Genomic DNA, 19,733 nt, shown 5'->3' with positions numbered 1-19,733 from the left:
GTTTTCTAGAAATTTTTCCTTTTCACCTAAATGTTTTGCTGTTTCTTTCCAGTGGCCCATCCTCAGGACCCTCACCACTCAACAGAGAAGCCTGTCATTCACTGCCATAAATGTGGGGAGCCATGCAAGGGCGAAGTGCTTCGGGTCCAGACCAAGCATTTCCATATCAAATGCTTCACCTGCAAAGGTACGGTACCTCCAGCATCCTGCCCAGCGGCATGTAGCCACCAGTACGGTCCTCTGAATGCCACCCAGGCCCCTGGGTCATATCTGAATGCTTTAAGAAATTCTTAACTCATTCTCTCATTCTCCTCTAGTTTGGGAATAGATTAGACTTCAGGGGGATACCAGACCCTCTCAAGGCAAAGTCTTGGGTCATTAACTGAAGTCCTGATCCGGGGGTGGGGGGGGGGGGGGGCGGGAGGAAGCTTTGCAAAAATACAATGAAGTTTTTGAGATTTTTGTATTCCCTTTCTTCTCTCTATGAAAGAAGAGATTCCTAGTAAAGTAACTTTGCTACCCATTATTTACAGAAGGCCTGGGAAGCTTTCCCTATGAGATGGCTGTTACTATGAGATGCCTGGAGCTTAGAGAGATGGGTCAGTGGTTAGGAGCACTTTCTGTTCTTGCGGAGGATCCACATGGTGGCTGTAACTCCAGTTTTTCATAGGATCTGACACCCACTTTGGCCTCAGTGAACACATGTGTATGCTTTGTATGTACACATGCAGACAAACATTCATACTCAAAAACTTTTAAAAAACACAAAAATTCCATTAAATAAAAGATTGGACACTAAGTCACTGTGTGTGTGTGTGTGTGTGTGTGTGTGCACTCACACGTGTCAAGACATGAAAATTTAGCCTCTATACAGAAAAGCAACTCCCATCCAAATGATGTCCTTAACACTGTGGTTCATGAGACCATGCCCTGCAGCTTACACAGGCTGGCTAGTTAGTCTAGGTACTCTGAAATGCCATTATCAGTGTACATCAGGGGAAGGAGAGTACTTGGTGTGTGTTTTAAGACATGGGTCACTGGGGTTCCGGAAATGTCTGGGTGCTCGGGATATTCATGTGAACAATGCAGGAAGAGAGGAACGTGAACCTCTGAGCCTGCTCCCTGATGCATGTGAGCAGTGCAGGAAGGGAGGAATGTGAACCTCTGAGCCTGCTCCCTGATGCATGTGAGCAATGCAGGAAGGGAGGAATGTGAACCTCTGAGCCTGCTCCCTGATGCATGTGAGCAGTGCAGGAAGAGAGGAACGTGAACCTCTGAGCCTGCTCCCTGATGCATGTGAGCAGTGCAGGAAGAGAGGAACGTGAACCTCTGAGCCTGCTCCCTGATGCATGTAAGCAGTGCAGGAAGAGAGGAACGTGAACCTCTGAGCCTGCTCCCTGATGCATGTGAGCAATGCAGGAAGGGAGGAACGTGAACCTCTGAGCCTGCTCCCTGGTTTCCCTTTGCACCTCCCTGTGCTCAGCACCTCATTCCTGGACACCAGGCTTCCCTTTCAGCATCCTAGGTGCGAACTCTGCTCTGCTACCTAAGCGACCTGTTCCTACAACTAAATTTATTTAAAAGAAGTGTTTTAATGCATGTGTTATACACAGGGATTATTTGATCCTTCTTGCTAAGAAACCTCTGGAGTAAGTATGGTCAGCTGGCATTTTCCCACAGCCCACGTGATCCTTAGGAAGCGTGGGCCGTTTCCAGGGTGCCAAGTGTACATTGCACCATAAAACTGAGTCCTGATTTGCCAGTAGGCAATGAGGCCAAGTCACGTGGCTCTCTGGCTCAGTGCCCTATCTATGAAATTACACACTGAACCATGTGCTAGCACATAGGCTTGCATGTGCTGTATCCAGGTAACCACAGATGTTTACAGCACAGAACCTGGATGAACTCGGCTTCCTAGAGAGCATGTCTGAGAAACCGGGTTCTGATTCTACTCAGTTTGGATAACTTGGAGTCAGCATTTTATTCTGACCTATAGTTCGTCAGATTCCAGAGACACGGCTTCAAGAAGTAGATCAGACATGAAATAAATACAACAAAGCAGCCAAGCATGTCATGTGTCTGGTCCTTCCAGTGAACTTGGACACTGTCAGCTTCAGACCTGGTGGTCACTGTACCTACTTTGAGGGACTCAAACACAGTCCCCTGTCCCCTGATGACTCCTTGGTTTCCTTATTCTCTAGTTTAAATCCGGTGGCTGAGGATAGCTTCTTTACATTGGAAAACTGTATCTTGTACCTTGCTTTGTGCTGTAAATGAGTTCCTAAAGCGTTGAGTATTTTCCTTAGACTGAATTCTATTTTTAGAGCATGTGCTGTTTCTTAGGAATTATTTGGCAATTTAACAAAAAGTTGCTAAAGTGAAGAATTCATCTGTTTTTGTCAGTTTGTATCTCCTCACACTTAGTCTGTCAGGATTTGCTACTTTGTGTCCCAGCCCTCTGGGGTTTATGTTTTCCTGTTGAAGGTGATCAAAGCTCCCAGACAGGCACCAATGGAGGGGATCTGTGGCTTTCTCAAACATTCTAAAGATGCATCCATCAGTACTCAGAGCTATGTATGCAACTCAAACTACTCTAATAGACATGTTAGAAAGGTGACAAGGGGCAGGCACACTTTGTTTTCATAATATATTTCTGTATCAAAATAATATTTTAATTAGCATACAATTGTAGCATGAATAATAAAACCCAGATGATGTAGGTGTGTCTTCTATCTATCTGATTATTTCATTGGTTAATTAATAAAGAAACTGCTTGGCCTGATAGGTCAGAACATAGGTGGGTGGAGTAGACAGAACAGGATGCTGGGAGTGAGGCAGATGCCTCGGGCAATCGTCATGCTTCTCCTCTCTGGGCAATCGCCATGCCTCTCCGCTCTGGGAGAGTCGCCATGAAGCCAGTCACCAGGTCAGACATGCTGAATCCTTCCTGGTAAGACACCACCTCGTGGTGCTACACAGATTATTAAAGATGGGTTAATCAAAATGTGAGAGTTAGCCAGGAAGGAGGCTAGAAACTAATGGGCCAGGCAGTGTTTAAAAGAATACAATTGGTGTGTTGTTATTTCGGGGCATAAACTAGCTGGTGGCCGGGAGCCAGCTGGGATGAAAAGCAGGCCTGCCCGACTCCCTCTACAGAATGGCGCCCAATGTGGGGCTCGAACCCATGACCCTTAGATTAAGAGTCTCATGCTCTACCAACTGAGCTAGCTGGAGACAGATATTGGGGTTCAAGCTGAAGATCAGAAAAGTAAAGCAGCCAGCCACTAGAGATTTCTTACCTCTACCAAGGCTCAGACATACAAAGGGGCAATCCTGTCCTCAGACTGTAGACTGCAGTGAACTCTCGTCTCCTGCCTTATATCCCTCTCTCCCCCTAGCCATATCCCTCCTGTCTCCACCTCCCAAGTGCTGGGATTAAAGGCCTGTGACTCCCAAGTGCTGGGAGCGCTTTTGTGTGAGTTTATTTCTCCTTTTAGACAGATTCAATGTCGTGTAGCCCAGGGTGGCCTTGAGTCCGAGATTAAAGGTGTGTGCCATCACTCCCCAGCTGCTAGTGGCTTAGCTCTGCACTCGGATCTCCAGGCAAGCTTTATTTGTTAAACCACAAATAAAATTACTACATGCAACTATTGAACTATCTGCTTTTTTCTCACTCTAGCTTAATACATGTCAGTTTGGACTCTTCCTACTGTGAGTGCCCAAAAGCCACCTGTGGGTACATGGTCACTACTGAGCCATGCCACAGATTCCTGGAAACTTTCATCCTCTGTGGTCTCTCATTCCAAATTCTTTCTGGGGTCAAATTCTCAGACTTCCCGTAGAAGACTAAGTGTGGCTTCAGCCCACATTGGCCATTACTTTGTTTCCAACCACTGGCCCCAGGCAGCGGGGATTTTTGTTGTTGTTTGTTTTTAGCAGATTTTCCTGAGTATCTGGAGGCAGAGTATGAAATGGTGGGGAACAGGTGGCAGCAGCCGTCAGGCTGTCTTCAGCTCCGTGAACTTCTCATTGGTCGGGGTGTCTTCTGTCTCTTTGTCCTTTCCTTTCTTTGCTTCATTTTTCTTGAATTTTTAAAAAGGTATTTTATGCTTATAGACGGTTTGCTTACATGTGTGTCTGTACACCACATATGTGTAGTAACCACAGAGGCCAGGAGAGGGCATTGAATCCCTGGAACTGGAGTTACAGACTGTGTGAGCCACCAATGTGGGTACTGGATTTCAACCCAGGTCCTCTGGAAGAGAAATCAGAGCCTTACCCCCTGAGCCATCTCTCCTCTCCCACTTCTTTTTTCAATTAAAAGACTATGTTTTTTAGAGCAATTTTAGACTTACAGAATTTTTTTTAAAGCATCATATATAAGCAGGATCATTTTTCAATCTGCTACCTTTTGGTAGGACTTAGTAACCCTCCACAGAGACATCCCTACAACCCCCGAGATCAGGGTGAGGGGTCTGTAGGCATCAGCAATGCTGTCTTCCCCAGGTGCCTGGAGTCCTTACACACCACTTTCTTGTTTTTCCAATCACAGCCACTGAAATTTAGCTGTGCCCTTCAGATAACTAGTGAGCCAGGTCCTGGGATGGAAGATTCCAGGCCAGAGCACTAGCCAAACCAGCAGGGCTTTCGTCAAAGCTGGCTCAGTGCTGCCTGAGCTCCCCCCTCACCCCTTGCTCTCACCTCCCCACCCCGCCACCCTGCTGTCCTCAGCGCACATTCTGTCCACAGCTTTAGTTCTTGAGGGTTGTTTTCTGTAGAGAGAGAACTAAATCTCTGTGACAGAGAAGAGGAAAGATGAATGATTTCTGCTTTTTAAAAAAAAATGGCCTTGAGAGAAGGGAGAAAGGACACTGGCTCTTAGGAGAGCCAAACAGGTAACAGCCTGAGAAAGGGTGGCTACCGGGGGACAGAGATAACACAGAAGGAAGGACTGAAAATTGAAGTGGAAACCATAGAGTTATTGGAAACAGACTGGCCCAAAGGTTTCCTTAGCCCTCAAGATAGCCTACCAGATCCAGGGCATTTTTCTTAATGCTTTAGAATTTTCTAGTATTTTAAAAAAATGAGTCTAGGGTATTAACCCTAAAAATATTCAAGAGAAACAATACTCATTATGATGACTAATATATCAAAATACTGAATAAAATACCTCTATGTAATGGAACTGAATTATAAACTGTGAAAGATCCTTAGATGCACCTGATGCTAATAAATTTGTCCTTCTTAGAAGCCATTCCTCCCAGAGCAGAAAACTGCAGAAAGACCAGCAGGTCCACACCCATGTGGAGAGGAATGCCCTGCAAGTGTTGGGGCTGCTGACTCTCCTGTAGGGCACAGAACACAACCACACTGTAACAATCAAGGGGGACATTAAAGCTGCCACACCACTAGATCTCATCACAGAAAGGCTAGGTACTCAAGGGAGCCTCTGAAGCGGCCACACCACAGGAACGAAGAAAAAACAACTTTTTTCTGTTGTAAAATGATTGTTTTGTTTTTTCGAGACAGGGTTCCTCTGTAGCTTTGGAGCCTGTCCTGGAACTAGCTCTTGTAGACCAGGCTGGCCTCAAACTCACAGAGATCCACCTGCTTCTGCCTCCCGAGTGCTGGGATTAAAGGTGCCCACCACCACCGCCCAGCTCTGCAGAATGATTGTTGACAGGTAACAGAAATAAAGGGGGGGGGGGAGGGTTACTGAATGCTGAAGATGATGGGGAGCTGTTTCTTTCTCACAGCTCCTCCTAGTGCTGATAGTGAGCCCCTCTGAGGCGGATTTGCCTTCTGTTTGGTCACTGCGGAATACCCTGTGCCTGGGGTCATGCAGTGAACAGTCAAGAACCTGTGGTTCTGTGGAGCTTGCCTATCAATAAACACTGTGAGTGTCAGCAGGGTTTATCAGATGCTTGCTGTGCTTCCAGCCCTTTAATGGGTTCAAGGCAGCGACTTCCAAGAAGGAAGGTATCCAGGCCTCTGTCACTATTCACAGGGCCACCACAGGCCTGTCAGAAGTGGCAGGTGTGGGAACTCAGGCTAATACATGTACTTGGGCTGTCCTTCCTTTCCTTAGATTTGCCTGTCACATGCTCACAGGCTCACCAGTTTAGGGCCATTTTGTGGCTCAATGGAGAACTGGTAAAACTCCAGAAATATGGAAGCAGTTTCTTATAACCCCTGCCAGGAGCTGAGCCCAGGCTTTTAACAGCAACTTGGGAGAATCCTAGGTGTTCAGACACAGATGAGGAGGCAGGAAGAACCAGGACTCAGGGATAATAAAGACTCATGCATGAGCTCCCTTCTCACTGCCAGCGAGAAGCCAGATTCATGCCATTGTCCTCTGGGCCTGACTGTTGGAAATTTTATATTTATAGCCTTTAACTGTGTTATTTTATCAAATAAATGCAATGAAAATCTTTTAAAATATTCAGTTTTAATTTCCAAACTGGGAAAAGATAAGTGTTCTGTACATATACTCCAAATGAATGAATGAAATGTTTATAGTTCAGTGATAGACTAATTATAGATCATTACTCCTAAATTATTCCACCTAAGAGACTAAGACTTGATTGCCGTTAATGTTTGGGAGTGGGGCAAAGAAGTTGTTTGTTTTATGCTTCCCAGCATGACATTTCATACACAGTGAGAAAATTATTATCCTAAAATTATTTTTCACTCTATCTAATGTCACAAAAACCAAAGGTCTTTATAACCTCTTAAGTCCTCAGGAGTGATACCGCCATTCACATTTACCCATGCTGTTTAATATTTCTCTGAAATATTCTCAGTATTTTTCCTTAGATTGTTTCTATGTAGAGAAATGACATTGGCAATTGATTTATTGCCCTGCTATACACTTGCTTTTCCAACTAATTATACTTGTTAAGAAGTGTGCTGACTTCAGAAGACATTGTGGGACTGGGGCTGTCGCTAAGTTGGTTGGCTGCATACCCAGCACTTACGGAGCCCTGGGTTCAATCCCCAAGTGCTATATAAATGCATCATGGTGGCGCTTGCCTGGCAGTCCCTCAGGATGACACTCAGGAAGTGGAGGCAGGGCACTCAGAAGCTCAGGGTCATCCTCAGCTGTACAGTGTCTCCAAAAAAAAATAATAAATTTTAAAAAGGACATTAATAGCAGTAGGGAGTGAATGGTCAAACATGTCAAGGTGATACTTGAATGACACTGGATAAGTTTGGGAAGATGGATCCTGGCGTCGTGGAGGGCGCCTCTCTGAAAAGATGAGGCAGTTGCTGCCGAGGTTTGGGGGGTCCACGGGATCACCTTGAAGCTATGACATTATGTCATCAAACGCTCTGAATGCTATGGCAATTTTACTCTGCCACCAATTACATTGAGGAAGTAAATTTTTGGTCATCATTTGAATATCATGTAGGAGCTGACTGTACCTGGGGTATGCTCCTACCCCTTATTTTGTTCAGAGCAAGGATTTTATATTTTATTCCTGTTTTTATTATTGTGTGTGTCTGTATGAGCATATGCCACATGTGTGTGGTGCCCACAGAGACCAGAAGAGGGCCTCAGAGCTCCTGGGGCTTCCAAAAAACTGAGCCAACTCTCCATCCCCAAAGAAAGGGTTTTGATTGTGTCTAGTGAAGTATTTTACACCAACGAGAGAAAAACAACAAAAAACAGAGTCTTTGATAAGATCTACCAAGACCTTAAAACATTTTGACCACATTTCAATACAAAAAGAAGTACTTGGTGTGGCTTTCATTAGTGGTGGAAGCAGCATTTAGATGCAGCTTCAGTGTCCTGAACACTGTTGCCCTCAGCCTTTACCCCTGGAGATTACTGCTGGCCACAGAAACTAGAAAAAGGTATTTGTGACGAGTCTGGGGTCTGCAGGTAATTTTCTGTTATGCCAGAAGTTTCTAGAACTAAGTTTCACTTTACGAATGTTACAGTAGCAGAAACTTCAGAGAGGAGGGGGGAGAGCCCCATCAAAGTCATGCATTAGGAGGCTCCATGTGTCGCACAGTTTGAAAGCTGGAGATGGGTTTGACGTAAACTCCTCAGAGCGGAGTTTCTTGGTGGTCTGCCCTGGTTCTGGTAGACCAATCAGCATCCGGCCTTCTCCCCAGCCTTCCTGACTGCTCCAATCAGCTCTTGATGACCTGTCTGGAGGCAGGGGCATGACTGCTAATACAGAGGCAGAGGAGGGTACCCAAGTGTGCTTGTGAATTCTCAATCCAACGGAAGAAGCCAGGCCCCAGAATTCGCTCCCACACAGCTGCCCTGGGATATTGCAGGCCCATTGTGGGGTACTGGCTGCAAAGAGTTCAGATAGAAAAGAGACAGGCTGATCTAGGGTCACACAACTACCGTTTGTTGAATGACGTACGGACCAAATCATGCTCCTGTGACATTGCAAGCATAATTGAGTCCCTGCGATTTGGGGAGGAAAGATGAGCCTATGCGTGGTTTAGGGCAAACGTGACTTCATCCTTGCTGGAAAGCGCTGGGTTTATCTAAGGTGGACATCAAAGCGCTAGGGACATCCCTAGACGTCTGTCCAGCCGCTATGAGCTTGTGTCACTCATAGTAGTTTGTCCACTTTAAACGGCTTACTAAAAAATAATGGTGAAAAATGGGACAAGGGTTTCTCAGGGACACTGTTATAGCTACAACTCAAGATGGCTGCAGTCCTGTGGTTCAGGGTCAGTCATTCGTCTCTACCACGAGTTCAGGGTGGAAAACTAAACCGGAGTGAGTAGCAGTGGACGACTCGATCGGCATTGGTGAATCCTGACCATCAGTGGTAGCATTTGCTTACTCAGCAGGCACTCTTAGAGTACTCAGCTATGCAAAAATAAGTTCTATGTGATTAAGTTGCGCATATTAATTAGGACTTGTCTGTGCCTTCGCAGGGGCGTTAGTCGGAAATCCATATATGATGGAGGATTCCCATTGGCTAATAAAGAAACTGCCTGGCCCATTTGATTGGCCAGCCCTTAGGTGGGCAGAGTAGACAGAACAGGAAGAAGGAAGTGAGGTAGATGGCTCAGTCAGATGCTACGCCTCTCCTAAGACTGCCATGCCTCTGCTCAGGGAGCCAGATGCGATGGAGCAAGCCACCAGGTCAGACATGCTGAATCTTTCCTGGTAAGACACCACTCATGGTGTTACAAAGATTATTAGATATGGGTTAGTAAAGATGTGAGAAAGAGGCTGAAAATAATGGGCCAGGCAATGTTTAAAAGAATACAATTTGTGTGTTGTTATTTCAGGGCATAAGCTAGCCGGTGGCTGGGAGCCGGTTGGCGGGAAGCCGGCCCACAGCTCCTCACTACACATATAATCATGCAGATACGATTCAACCATAGTGATGGGTGAGATCAAGGGACCAATGACAGGCTCTGTGAGAGATGCAAGCTCACAGCACTAAGGCTGCCGTGAGTTTCTTGTCGTGGAAATACTCCGATGAAAGCAACTTGGAGGAGAAAGGGTTTATTTTGGCTCCAGTTTCCCAGGTCCATCCAGCATGGTGGGGAGGTCATGGCAGCAGGAGCTTGCGGCCCTTGGTCACATCGTGTTCACAGTCCGGAAACAGAAAGCAATGGATGCATTTTACATTAACATGGTCACAAGACTGTGGAGACAAGAGGTGAAAGGTGATGGCTTAAAAGGGAAGCCCTTGAGCTGCTGAGGGATGGAATTATGCTGGGGAGCAGACTTGACCTGGAATCCCCTGGGGAATGGGTCTCTGAACAGGCCTTTAGGAGATTATCTTGATTGCATTAATGAGATGGGAAGGGCTCGCCCATAGGGAGTGGCACCGTATCCTGGGTCCTGGAGTGTGCTCAGTGCAGTGGAAAAGAGAACTGAGAGGCGCCATTTATTCATTCATCCTTCTCCCAGAAGGAACAGAGACCAGAGGCTTTGTGTGTTTGTAGCAAGGGAAGGGACAGGTGGTCAGGAGGGCCCCTCCATTCACTGCCACCTCCAAGAGGAAAAGTTTGAGCTTCTGTGAAAACAACAGCAACCAAGCCAAAACACCAAAGCCAAAACAGCATAGGCTTCATTAGTCCAAAGAGCAGATTTACAAAACACGATTAATAAAAACTCAGAGATAGAAATTGGGGTTCAACCTAAAGACCAGAGAAGCAAAGCAACCAGCCACTGGCTCTTACCTCTACCTCAATCCAAAATGGCAATCCTGCCTCCAGGAAACCTCAGAATGAGACTGTGTCTGAGAGCTGTCTCCTCTCGTTTTATAATCCTCTCTAGGGCTAGGATTAAAGGCGTGCACCACTGGAATTAAAGTCATGCACCTCCTTGTTTCTATTGTAAACTAATGTGGCGATTGGGATTAAAGATGTGTGTCACAACTGCCTGGTCTGTAGGGCTGACCAGTGGGGCTGTGTTACTCTCTGATCTTCAAGCAAGTTTGATTTATTAAAATACAAATGAAATATCACTACAGATTTTTTTTTAATAAAATTGACTTCATTTTTGCATAAGTAAGCCTGGGAATATTGACACTTGAGATCTTCACATCCTGGCCCTGTGAAATGTGGAGCATCTTACAGCTATCAGGTCAGAGTTCAGGGCTACAGGGGTCAAAGGCCACGGTAGTAGTTACTCTTCTTGCTCTTCTTGTTGACATCACCCAGTACCTGACAAGAAGGGAAGGCGGCAGGAGCATGGAGCAGCTACATTCAGTATCCATAGAAACCAGATAAGATGTGTGCCCAAGCTATACAACCTTGATGCCTGTCCTTCCTGTAGCAAGGCTGGACCTCGTTAGAGGTCTCACAGTCTTAGAAAACACCAGCACCAGCCGGCAAGTAAGGGTTCAGATACATTTCACATCCAACCCCAACAGTTGTATATGGTACAGTAAGCCTGGGAAAACTGGGGATCTGGCGGGAAGGAGCCGGTGATGAATGTAACCAGGGCAGGTACAGGCGAGTGAGAGACGCACGCGCCCTCTCAGTTCATGCAGAACTCAGTGGTCTGGAATGTTGCTAAGGGGACAAGAGGTGTCCACAAAGCGTGCATGTTCCCTCACAGCTTAATAACCCCCAAGGGCCAGAAAGAGGGTGTCTGCTTGGTATGGGCAGGAGGCATAGAGGACAGAGGTGGGCTATGGTTGATAGGACATCGATTTTGGCACAAAATTTCTAATAGGAATAAAGGACACCATAGTGTTTTCTTATGATTTAAAAGATGGCATTTCCGGGCTTGTGAGACAGCTTGATGGGTAAGGACGCTTGTCACAGAGCGGGAGACCCTGAGGTAGAGTCTTCGGATGCACATGGTGTCAGAGAGAACCAGCTCCTGAAAGATGTACTCTGACCTCCCACATGTGCTGTGACATACACTAAACATCATAAAAATTAAAGATAGAAGATGGCACGTTAATGTCAATTATAAAAGCTTTATTTCTTTTCAAAGGAATGGAGCTAGCTTTCTATGTTATTTTTAGTTACATCATTTGAAACTTCTGAACACTGATCGTCTGTGGGAGATATCATATCATGTGAGCACTTCTGGGTTAGTGCTGGCAGACACTCTCCCATAGAACAGCATTCCAGCAGACGATTGTCAGTTGGCTATGTGTTAGATGGTGTGAAAAAAATGGTATTTTGATAGCTTTTAAGAAAAAAATCCCATTCTTTTTTTTATAATCAGCAGAGTCCGTCACATCAAAGATTCCTTCTGAGGGGCTGGAGGGATGGCTCAGTGAGTAAGGGAGCTTGCTGCATGAATGTGGGGGCCTGAGTTCAGATCCCAGCACCCACAGAAAAGGCTCGATGTGGCCACAAGTGCTGGTAGCTATGCTGACTAATGTTTTCGTCAACTTGACAGGCCAGGGTCATTTGGAAAGAAGGTCTCTTAACTGAGAAAATACCGTCATAGAATCGTCCTATAGGCCTATAGGCGTGTCTGTGGGGGATTGTCTTGCTGATGATTGATGTAAAAGGGCCTGATCACTGTGGTGATGTCACCTCCACACTGGGCAGGTGGTCCAGGGGTGATAAGAAAGCAGAACAACCATGAGAAGCAAGCCTATAAGGCATACTCCCCCACACACCATGGCCTCTGCATTTCTGCCTCCAGGATCCCACCCTGACTTACCTTGGTGATGCAGTGTGCAGTGAATTCTAAGAGGAAACAATCCCTTTCCTCCCCAGCTTGATTCTGATCGTGATGCTCATCACACAATAGAAACGCTAAGGCAGTGGCTCCAGGGCTCTGTAAGTGAGAGACAGAGGGTCCCTGGGGCTGGCTGACCTCCAGCCCAGCTTCAGATGCAGCGAGACACCCGGCCTCAGAAGGGCAAGACGGAAAGGGACAGAGCAGAGTGTTCCGGGTCTTCCTGCCTAGGCATGTGTGCATGCACGCACACAGACACTGCTCACATGCATCCAGGTGTACGTGAGCACATGCATGCGCGCACACAAACCCCTTGAAGTGTTTAAACCCATGAGAAAGTATGACCTGTAAGGCAGTGAGTTAGAATGTCTTTTTATGAAAAGATCAAGGTCTGTGGAAAGGGCTTGAGGAGAGTGTCCCATTGCCAGCAGCACTTTTTGCTGTCTGAAGGTCGGTAAAGTGTCTCTAAGACCGGCATCCACCGCATTCCATATGGAAATGTGCACTTACTGAATACAAGGCTTTTTATGGCGTGGCAGCTGTAAAAACTGGAAGAAGGGAGGAGGCTTGATTATACAGTCTAAGCATGTCTGTTTAGTTTGTTTAGTTAGTTTTGTTTAAAGTATATTTCCATTAATTATTTAAGAGATAGCTATACTTATATTTAATCTATGAAATGGAAATCTGGAAAGTGATTAAATTGATGAACGTTTGTGTGTTTTCGTGAGGTGGGCAGGGTCTTACTCTGTAGCCCAGACTGATCTGGAATTCATTATGTGCCCACTTAGCCTGTCCCCTAGCTCCTTTCCTGCCTCGTCCTCCTGAGTGCCAGGGTGGTGGGCATGAGCCGCCATGCTTGAGACTGGCTGGGGCCAGTAGGGTCCACAGGGGAGAGTAGAATAAATGAATGCAGGGCGGATGGGCTGGACTGGAGAGAAGGGCTGATGCTGGGGAAGGGTCAGGCAATCAGGAGAGCCAAGCCAGCGTCCCTGTCAGCGTGTCAATTTGGGGGAGCTCATAAGGAGGTCTGATAGACCCTGTGGAGACTGCTCCTCCTTACTGGTACAGATGCCATGTGCTTGTGGCCTTACCTATGTTGTGGGGTCAGTTCGCAGATCCATACGAAACTTCCTCTGCAGACTTACCTTTGGCGCACAGATTCCAGAAGAGGCAGAAATGCAGCAGCTCAGTCGGAGGCCGGGAAAGGAAAAGGAAAAGGAGGGGTACAGACTTTAATGGCATTTACCTGCTGGTCCAGTATTCAAAGGTGTGGCCTACTGTGAGATTTAAATCCTGGGCATAAGCAAAGTCAGTCATTTCAAGCACAGACAGCTTCTCCCTCCCTCCCTCCCTCCTTCCATCCCTCCCCCCCTCCCTCCCTCCTTCCATCCCTCCCCCCTCCTTCCCTTCCTCTCTCCCTCCCTCCCTCTCTCCATCTCTCTCTCCCTCCCTCCCTCCCTCCCTCCCTCCATCCCTCCCTTCTTCCCTTCCTCTCTCCCTCCCTCCCTCTCTCCCTCCCTCCCTCCCTCCATCCCTCCCTCCTTCCCTTCCTCTCTCCCTCCCTCCCTCCCTCCATCCCTCCCTCCATCCCTTCCTCCTTCCCTTCCTCTCTCCCTCCCTCCCTCCCTCCCTCCCTCCTTCCCTTCCTCCCTCCCTCCCTCCCTTGCCCTCTCCATCTCCCCTGCAGTGTTTGTGAAGCAAGCACCCTACAGTGGGCCATAGCCACCTCATTTGTGTCTTTCCTGTGCTCATTTTCAGTCCTAAAACTTTATGTTAAGGTAATTTCTGCTATGGTGAAATACTTTCATGCTTGTGTTAGAATTCTGGATGGCACCTTTGTTTCTTGAGCTGCTCGTAAGCAAGTTTGTTTGCATATGAAATTTTACAACATATTCTAAGAAACTGTGTTGTCAACAATTTAGATTTATTGAACAGAGGCTCCAAAAGCACCCCTTCTCACCAGGCCTCTTAAGATCATATCTCCAAATTCTGCATTATCTAGAAACCCCCAAAAGCATTACTTTGGAGCCCATTCTACTATCTGCTTGGCTTTGTATCTTCCCTCCCAGAAATGATCATGGATTCTGATTTGCATTTAGAAGTCCATGAAAAGCCATTGCGATCCAGTTTTGAGGCTTAGCATCTGAGTCCAAGCATTTGCAAGAGTTATTTCTGGCAGAAGTGGCCCCCGCACATCGTTGTTGGCGAGAGTTGTTCCGCTATTTTGAGCGCTGAACTACAGCGACGGCCCTTCTGAGGCCACTTCAAGCACACTGCTCTGCATCCAACACTGAAGGATGTCTGAGTGGTGGGGACGATTACAAGACGCTGCCTTTCTCATCTTGATAAAGTAAAACCGTGAGAATAAAAAATGTAAAGAAATCACTGGAGGAGCTGGGAAGATGTTTCTGTGGCTGAGGGCCTGAGTTTGAACCCTCAGCACCCACATGAACTTGCCTGCCTGTGACCCCAGCACCAGGAAAGCAGAGACAGGAGCATCATCGGGCTCGCTGGCACACACTTTAGAGACCCGAGGAGGGTGCCTGGAGTCCCGCTCCATCACTCTCCTTTCCATCTTATTCCTTTGACACAGGGTCTCTTGTTGAACCTTAGCTGGATGGGGCAGTACTGGGCATTGAACTTAAGGTCTTACATATTCTAGGCAAGTGTTCTGCCGCTGAGCTACAATCCCAGCTCTTCATGCCCCGTGATGAACTGACATTCAGAATCTTCCCTAGAAAGTAAAGAGCGGACCCACCAAAGGCTGCTGGTCCCCATTAAAATTCCTAAGGCTCGTGTTTCCCAGGTCTCGTCTCACTGCTCTGAGCTGGCCAGGCTCACTTGCAGTCAGCAGCCGGCAGAGAGAGGCAGCCTCCAGCTGCTGACAGGGAAAGGTGATCTCTTCCACCTGACATCCCTGCACTCACCTTCAGACATGCTAAAGTCTGGCCCTTTCTGCAAAACTCTTTCAGTATGAAGTACTGAGTGGCCGGTGGAACATCACGGGGATGGATATGTTGTGGCATCGAATGAGCTGCGGCCTTAAGAAGGCTGGAGACGCATGGGCAGCCCAGCTCAGGCCACTGGCGCTCTGTTCTGCTTCCCCCACCCCCGGGCCTGCCGCCTCCACTCTCTGTTCCTCTCCTGTTCCAGGGTATTTTTACAGCCCAGGCAGCTCTTGTTCATTTCTTATTTTAAGATTTAAGCTTCTAAAAAATGGGCCTGTTACTAATTTCACAACTTTCATGTAAAAATTCTTGGATGTGTGACTCCCCACTTAACCAGTAAATTTTCCTCGTCGGTTTGAAGAGGGTGGACTCACGAATGTAACATCAACAAGGCATGGGGCTGTTGGTAGCCAGGCTTCAGGGATGGTGAAGCCGGGCACTGAGAGTAAGGAGCGTTTTTAATAATTGATCCTGGAAAAGAAGGCGTGGGCCTTTGTGCTGGCAGCCTGGGGTTTTAATGAGAGGAATCTATAGTTTTCCTTGGAATTGTGTCAAAGTTAGACTAGTATACATATTTCCATTTGAATTTAACCTCACCAACTGAGATTGTTGTGATCGTGAAGATGGGGAACGTTTGTCATGTGCTTTAGCCCTAGAACTCCTTAGGACAGAATATCTAAGGGGAGTGAGATGACTCAGGGCTAAAGGCACCTGCAGCATGAGCCTCAGCATCTGGTGGAGGGAGAGCCAGCTCTCGGAAAGTGCTGATCTGCACACATGTTGTGGTGTGTACATACACATGCACACAAAATAAATGAAACAATAATAATGTGGGTGGAGAGATGGCCCAACAGTTAAAGGCCCTTGTGCCCTTCCAGAGGATGCGTGTTCAGTGCCCAGCATCCCCATCAGGAGGCTCACAATTGCCTGGAACGCCAGATCCGAGGGACCGGACTCTCTTCTAACCTCTGTGAATACCCACACACTTAGCATCTGTGTATGTGTGTGCACACGTGCGTGCGCGCATGCACACACACACACAGTGTACACACAATTTTTAATAATAAAGTAATAAAAATGTTTTAAAGTTCTACTGAAATTCATTTAGTACTCACTTTCAGATATTCTGATAAAACATAGTGACGGCCGAGTCGGAGTGCAATGACTGTGGCCACCTACAAACTCAGGGTGAGTGTGTCAAGGACTTGCACTCTTCATTAGTGAGGGACCTGCAGCATGGCAAATCTGCTTGCACAGAGAACTAAAGGCACAGTGGCCTTCCAAACAGACTGTCAGTCAGACTGTCAGGGTGGCTGCGAGGTGTGGGGTTGGGGGAGCTGAGCAGACGCCGACTGAATAGCCCTGGACAGAAAAAGCATCAGAGTCTAAATGTGGGACTTTAATCAGCAATAAAGAGCTTGTCAAACACTCCTGGTTCCTGGATAAAGAGATGGCCCTAAGAGCTGCCAGTTAACGTCCCAGGTTGACACCGAGAGAATGTGACTTCCTCCCTTTTCTTTGTGACCAAGTTTTGCATAGTTATTTTTTAAAGGATTTATTTATTTTTACTTAATGTGTGTTTGCCTGTGTGTATGTATGTGCACCACATGTGTGTAACACCTATGTGTATGTATATACACCACAGGGGTGTAGCACCTATGTGTATGTATTTTATTTTTACTTTATGTGTATGGTGTTTTGTCTGCATGTATGTTTGTATGCCACATGTGTACTGGTGCCTGCAGAAGCCAGAAGAGAGCATTGGAGCCGCCAGAACTGTAGTTACAGATGGTTGTGAGGTACCGTGTGAGTGCTGGGAATTGAAGTTGGGTCCTCTAGCAGAGCAGACAGTGCTCTTAATGACTGCACTATCTCACCAGGCCCCTAATCTGAGTTCTTTATGCATTGTTATCTTAACTGTGAGCTTCCACTGACAACAGTGATTGCTTTGAGCAAGTCGGTTCACCGAGGCAGGAAGCAGAATGCAGGTGTCCATGTCCAGGAAACTGGAGAGATCTGGGAAAGGAATTCTTGCTTCATGGACACTGAGTTTCAGCTTGTCAAAAAAAGCTCCTTTCCCCAAATTCTATGGATGGATGGTGCGTGCTACTACAGCCGTGTGGATGTGCACATGCCACTGAACTGTCTACCCACAACCGTATGGATGTGCACATGCCACTGAACTGTCTACCCACAACCGTATGGATGCGCATAAGTCCCTGAACTGTATGCTACCACACCGTGTGGATGCGCATGCGCCCCTGAACTGTATGCTACCACACAGTGTGGATGCGCATGCGCCCCTGAACTGTATGCTACCACACCGTGTGGATGCGCATGCGCCCCTTAACTGTATGTTACCACACTGTGTGGATGCGTATGTGCCACTACCACACCGTGTGGATGCGTATGTGCCACTGAATTGTCAACTTTAAAATGACTAAGATGGTGACTCAGATGTTCTGTGCATGTTTTCACAACTAATAGGAAATTTTTTTAATGCGCTGACTGGCAGCTGTGTAAAAGTTAATTCTTCATCTTCCTGAGAGAGTCAACTTTAATAGTCCCGTTTTGTGATCTCTCTCTCTCTCTCTCTCTCTCTCTCTCTCTCTCTCTCTCTCTCTCTCTCTCTCTCTCTCTCTCTCTCTCTCTCTCTCTCGTTTATAAAAGCGCAGGTAGAGATCTCTCAGCATTGAGTTCCTAACGTTCTTCACTCCGTGATCTTCCTGCTTCTCTCTTGGTGATAAATCACCAGCGATGATTGGTCTAACCCACTGTAGTGCCAGCCCTCTGACTCACCAAACCATGATTGATTCGTCTGTTTGCTCCGCTGATGGGAATTCAGGCTGTTGCAGGGTTTTCAGTGAATTCTTTTCCTGGCAACAGAAGCACTGTTTTAATAAAATTGCTTCCATGCAGGAGGGCAATGCTAAGGCAAGAAGTTAGGGGAGGAATGGATCCCAGAGCTGTTCACTGGGGAACTGGCCTGGCTGTTTGAAAACGCTGGTCAGAGAGTGTGGATGCCACTAGAGATCGACAGGGCGCCAGGGTTAGTGGGTGGAAGTACCACAGAGGAGCCCAGGGGACAGGGAAGCTAGTGGAGGCTGCATTTTAGGAAGACATTCTGTCTGTGCCCTGCTCAGTTACAGCCATGGTCAAAAGCTTGCAGGGGTCACACATCAGAGATCCTGAATATCAGATATTTTCATTATGATTCATAACCATAGGAAAATTATAGTTATGAAGAAGCAATGAAAATAATTTTGTGCTTGAGGAACTGTATTAAAGGGTCACAGCATTAGGGAGGTTGAGAATCACTGCTATAAACAGAGACCACTGGTTGAAAATCCTTTGTTCAAGGATCGAAGTTGAAGGAGGCAGAGGTCTGTTCTCAGGGAGGGAAATGGTGTCTGGAAATTCCCTGTGCTTAGGGTCCTTGAGGAGGACATAAAAAAGAGACTCCAGTTACGTCACCACCATTCTAGTCTTAGGTGACGCCATGATGCTAAGTAGCTTCTAGTTTTGCTGCATAGACTTTTCCTGCCACTCCCCGGTGTGTGTGCTGTAGACTTTTGCCCCTTTAAACCATTTGCCTCATCATCTAAACCATGACAAATAATGCTGGAGTTGTTGGGTAAGCCAGCTTGGCTCTGAATTTCAGAGAAAAGTCAAATCGAGTCTTAACAGGGCAGAGTTTGTCATCTCTCAACTGTGTTGTAAAGTCATTTTGTAAGGCTATGTTAGGTTCTCGAAATTACAGTTTGATTAAAGAGAGCTTGTGTCTGTTTCACAAAGCCACGTGAGCCAGACAGAGAAGTCCACACAGTGTTCGGGTTAGCTTCAAGAGGGCTGTGTGGTCTGTACCAGCATGAAGGTCACCTTGGTCTGCTCGTGAAGTAGCTGGGACTTTTATTCCCAGCCCAGGTGACTGGAGGAGAACAGAGGCAATGACATCATTTGTCACTTCTCACAGCTGTGAGAAATAGGCTTAAAGGGACCAGTGAGTCATCAGAATTGCCGATGACTCCCAGGAGGAAACTAGGTGGGAACTTGCCAAGTATGAAGCAGTATTCAACTTAATAATACTGTGTTCTTCTCTGAATTATATTAGATGCCATGCTTGCAGGTTCCTGAAGAAAGAATCCAAAGGAGTATAGATAAAGACTCATGGCCGTAAAGTGCTCTGTCATCCTGCAGGTGCATAGCTATAAGATCACTGAAGAGCTTTCTGAGTGTTCGGTGATCCCACCACCCCACTCCCCAAGGATTGTCTGTGCCCTAAGAATCCGTGGTCAGGACTAGGCTAGTCCTTGGGCTCTTGGTGTGAGGACCTCGGATGCAGGAAGAGGTGCCGACAGTTCCCAGAGGAGAAAGCCTTTCTGAGAAGATGGTCACAGCATTATTTATAGGATGTCTGGTTCCCAGCAAATGGTCTTTGTCCATCAGCTGAGGTTACTTAGTTACAGTTTTTAAGAAGGAAGCCAGAGCTACAGAGTTGGTCTAAACTAGGACCAGTGAGTCCTCATGGAAAGCTGTTTGTGGTTTCTGTGTCACCCTGACTCCTCCTAGTTCTACTGATAGGGGTGGGAGGAGTTACTGAGGTCATGACCTCACTCTGCTACACTGCTTCATTAGATCAGGGTTCT

At 46.8% G+C, this 19,733-nt stretch overlaps 1 protein-coding gene across 2 annotated transcripts in view; it reads left to right on the top strand.

Annotated features, from left to right (window-relative positions):
* Ablim1 (actin binding LIM protein 1) overlaps window positions 1-19,733 on the top strand; it is a 170,188-nt gene that overhangs the window by 29,144 nt on the left and 121,311 nt on the right. For both annotated transcript variants that reach the window (XM_038317700.1, XM_038317703.1), the window contains exon 2: window positions 53-187. In XM_038317700.1, the coding sequence (XP_038173628.1) occupies window positions 53-187 (135 nt within the window). The remainder of the gene's footprint in view (window positions 1-52; window positions 188-19,733) is intronic.

The sequence above is a fragment of the Arvicola amphibius genome, chromosome 1 (assembly GCF_903992535.2).
Source record: "Arvicola amphibius chromosome 1, mArvAmp1.2, whole genome shotgun sequence".
Classification (NCBI taxonomy): Eukaryota; Metazoa; Chordata; class Mammalia; order Rodentia; family Cricetidae; genus Arvicola; species Arvicola amphibius.
The sequence above is the reverse complement of the archived record's forward strand: the minus strand, read 5'-3'. Positions and strand labels throughout refer to the sequence as shown.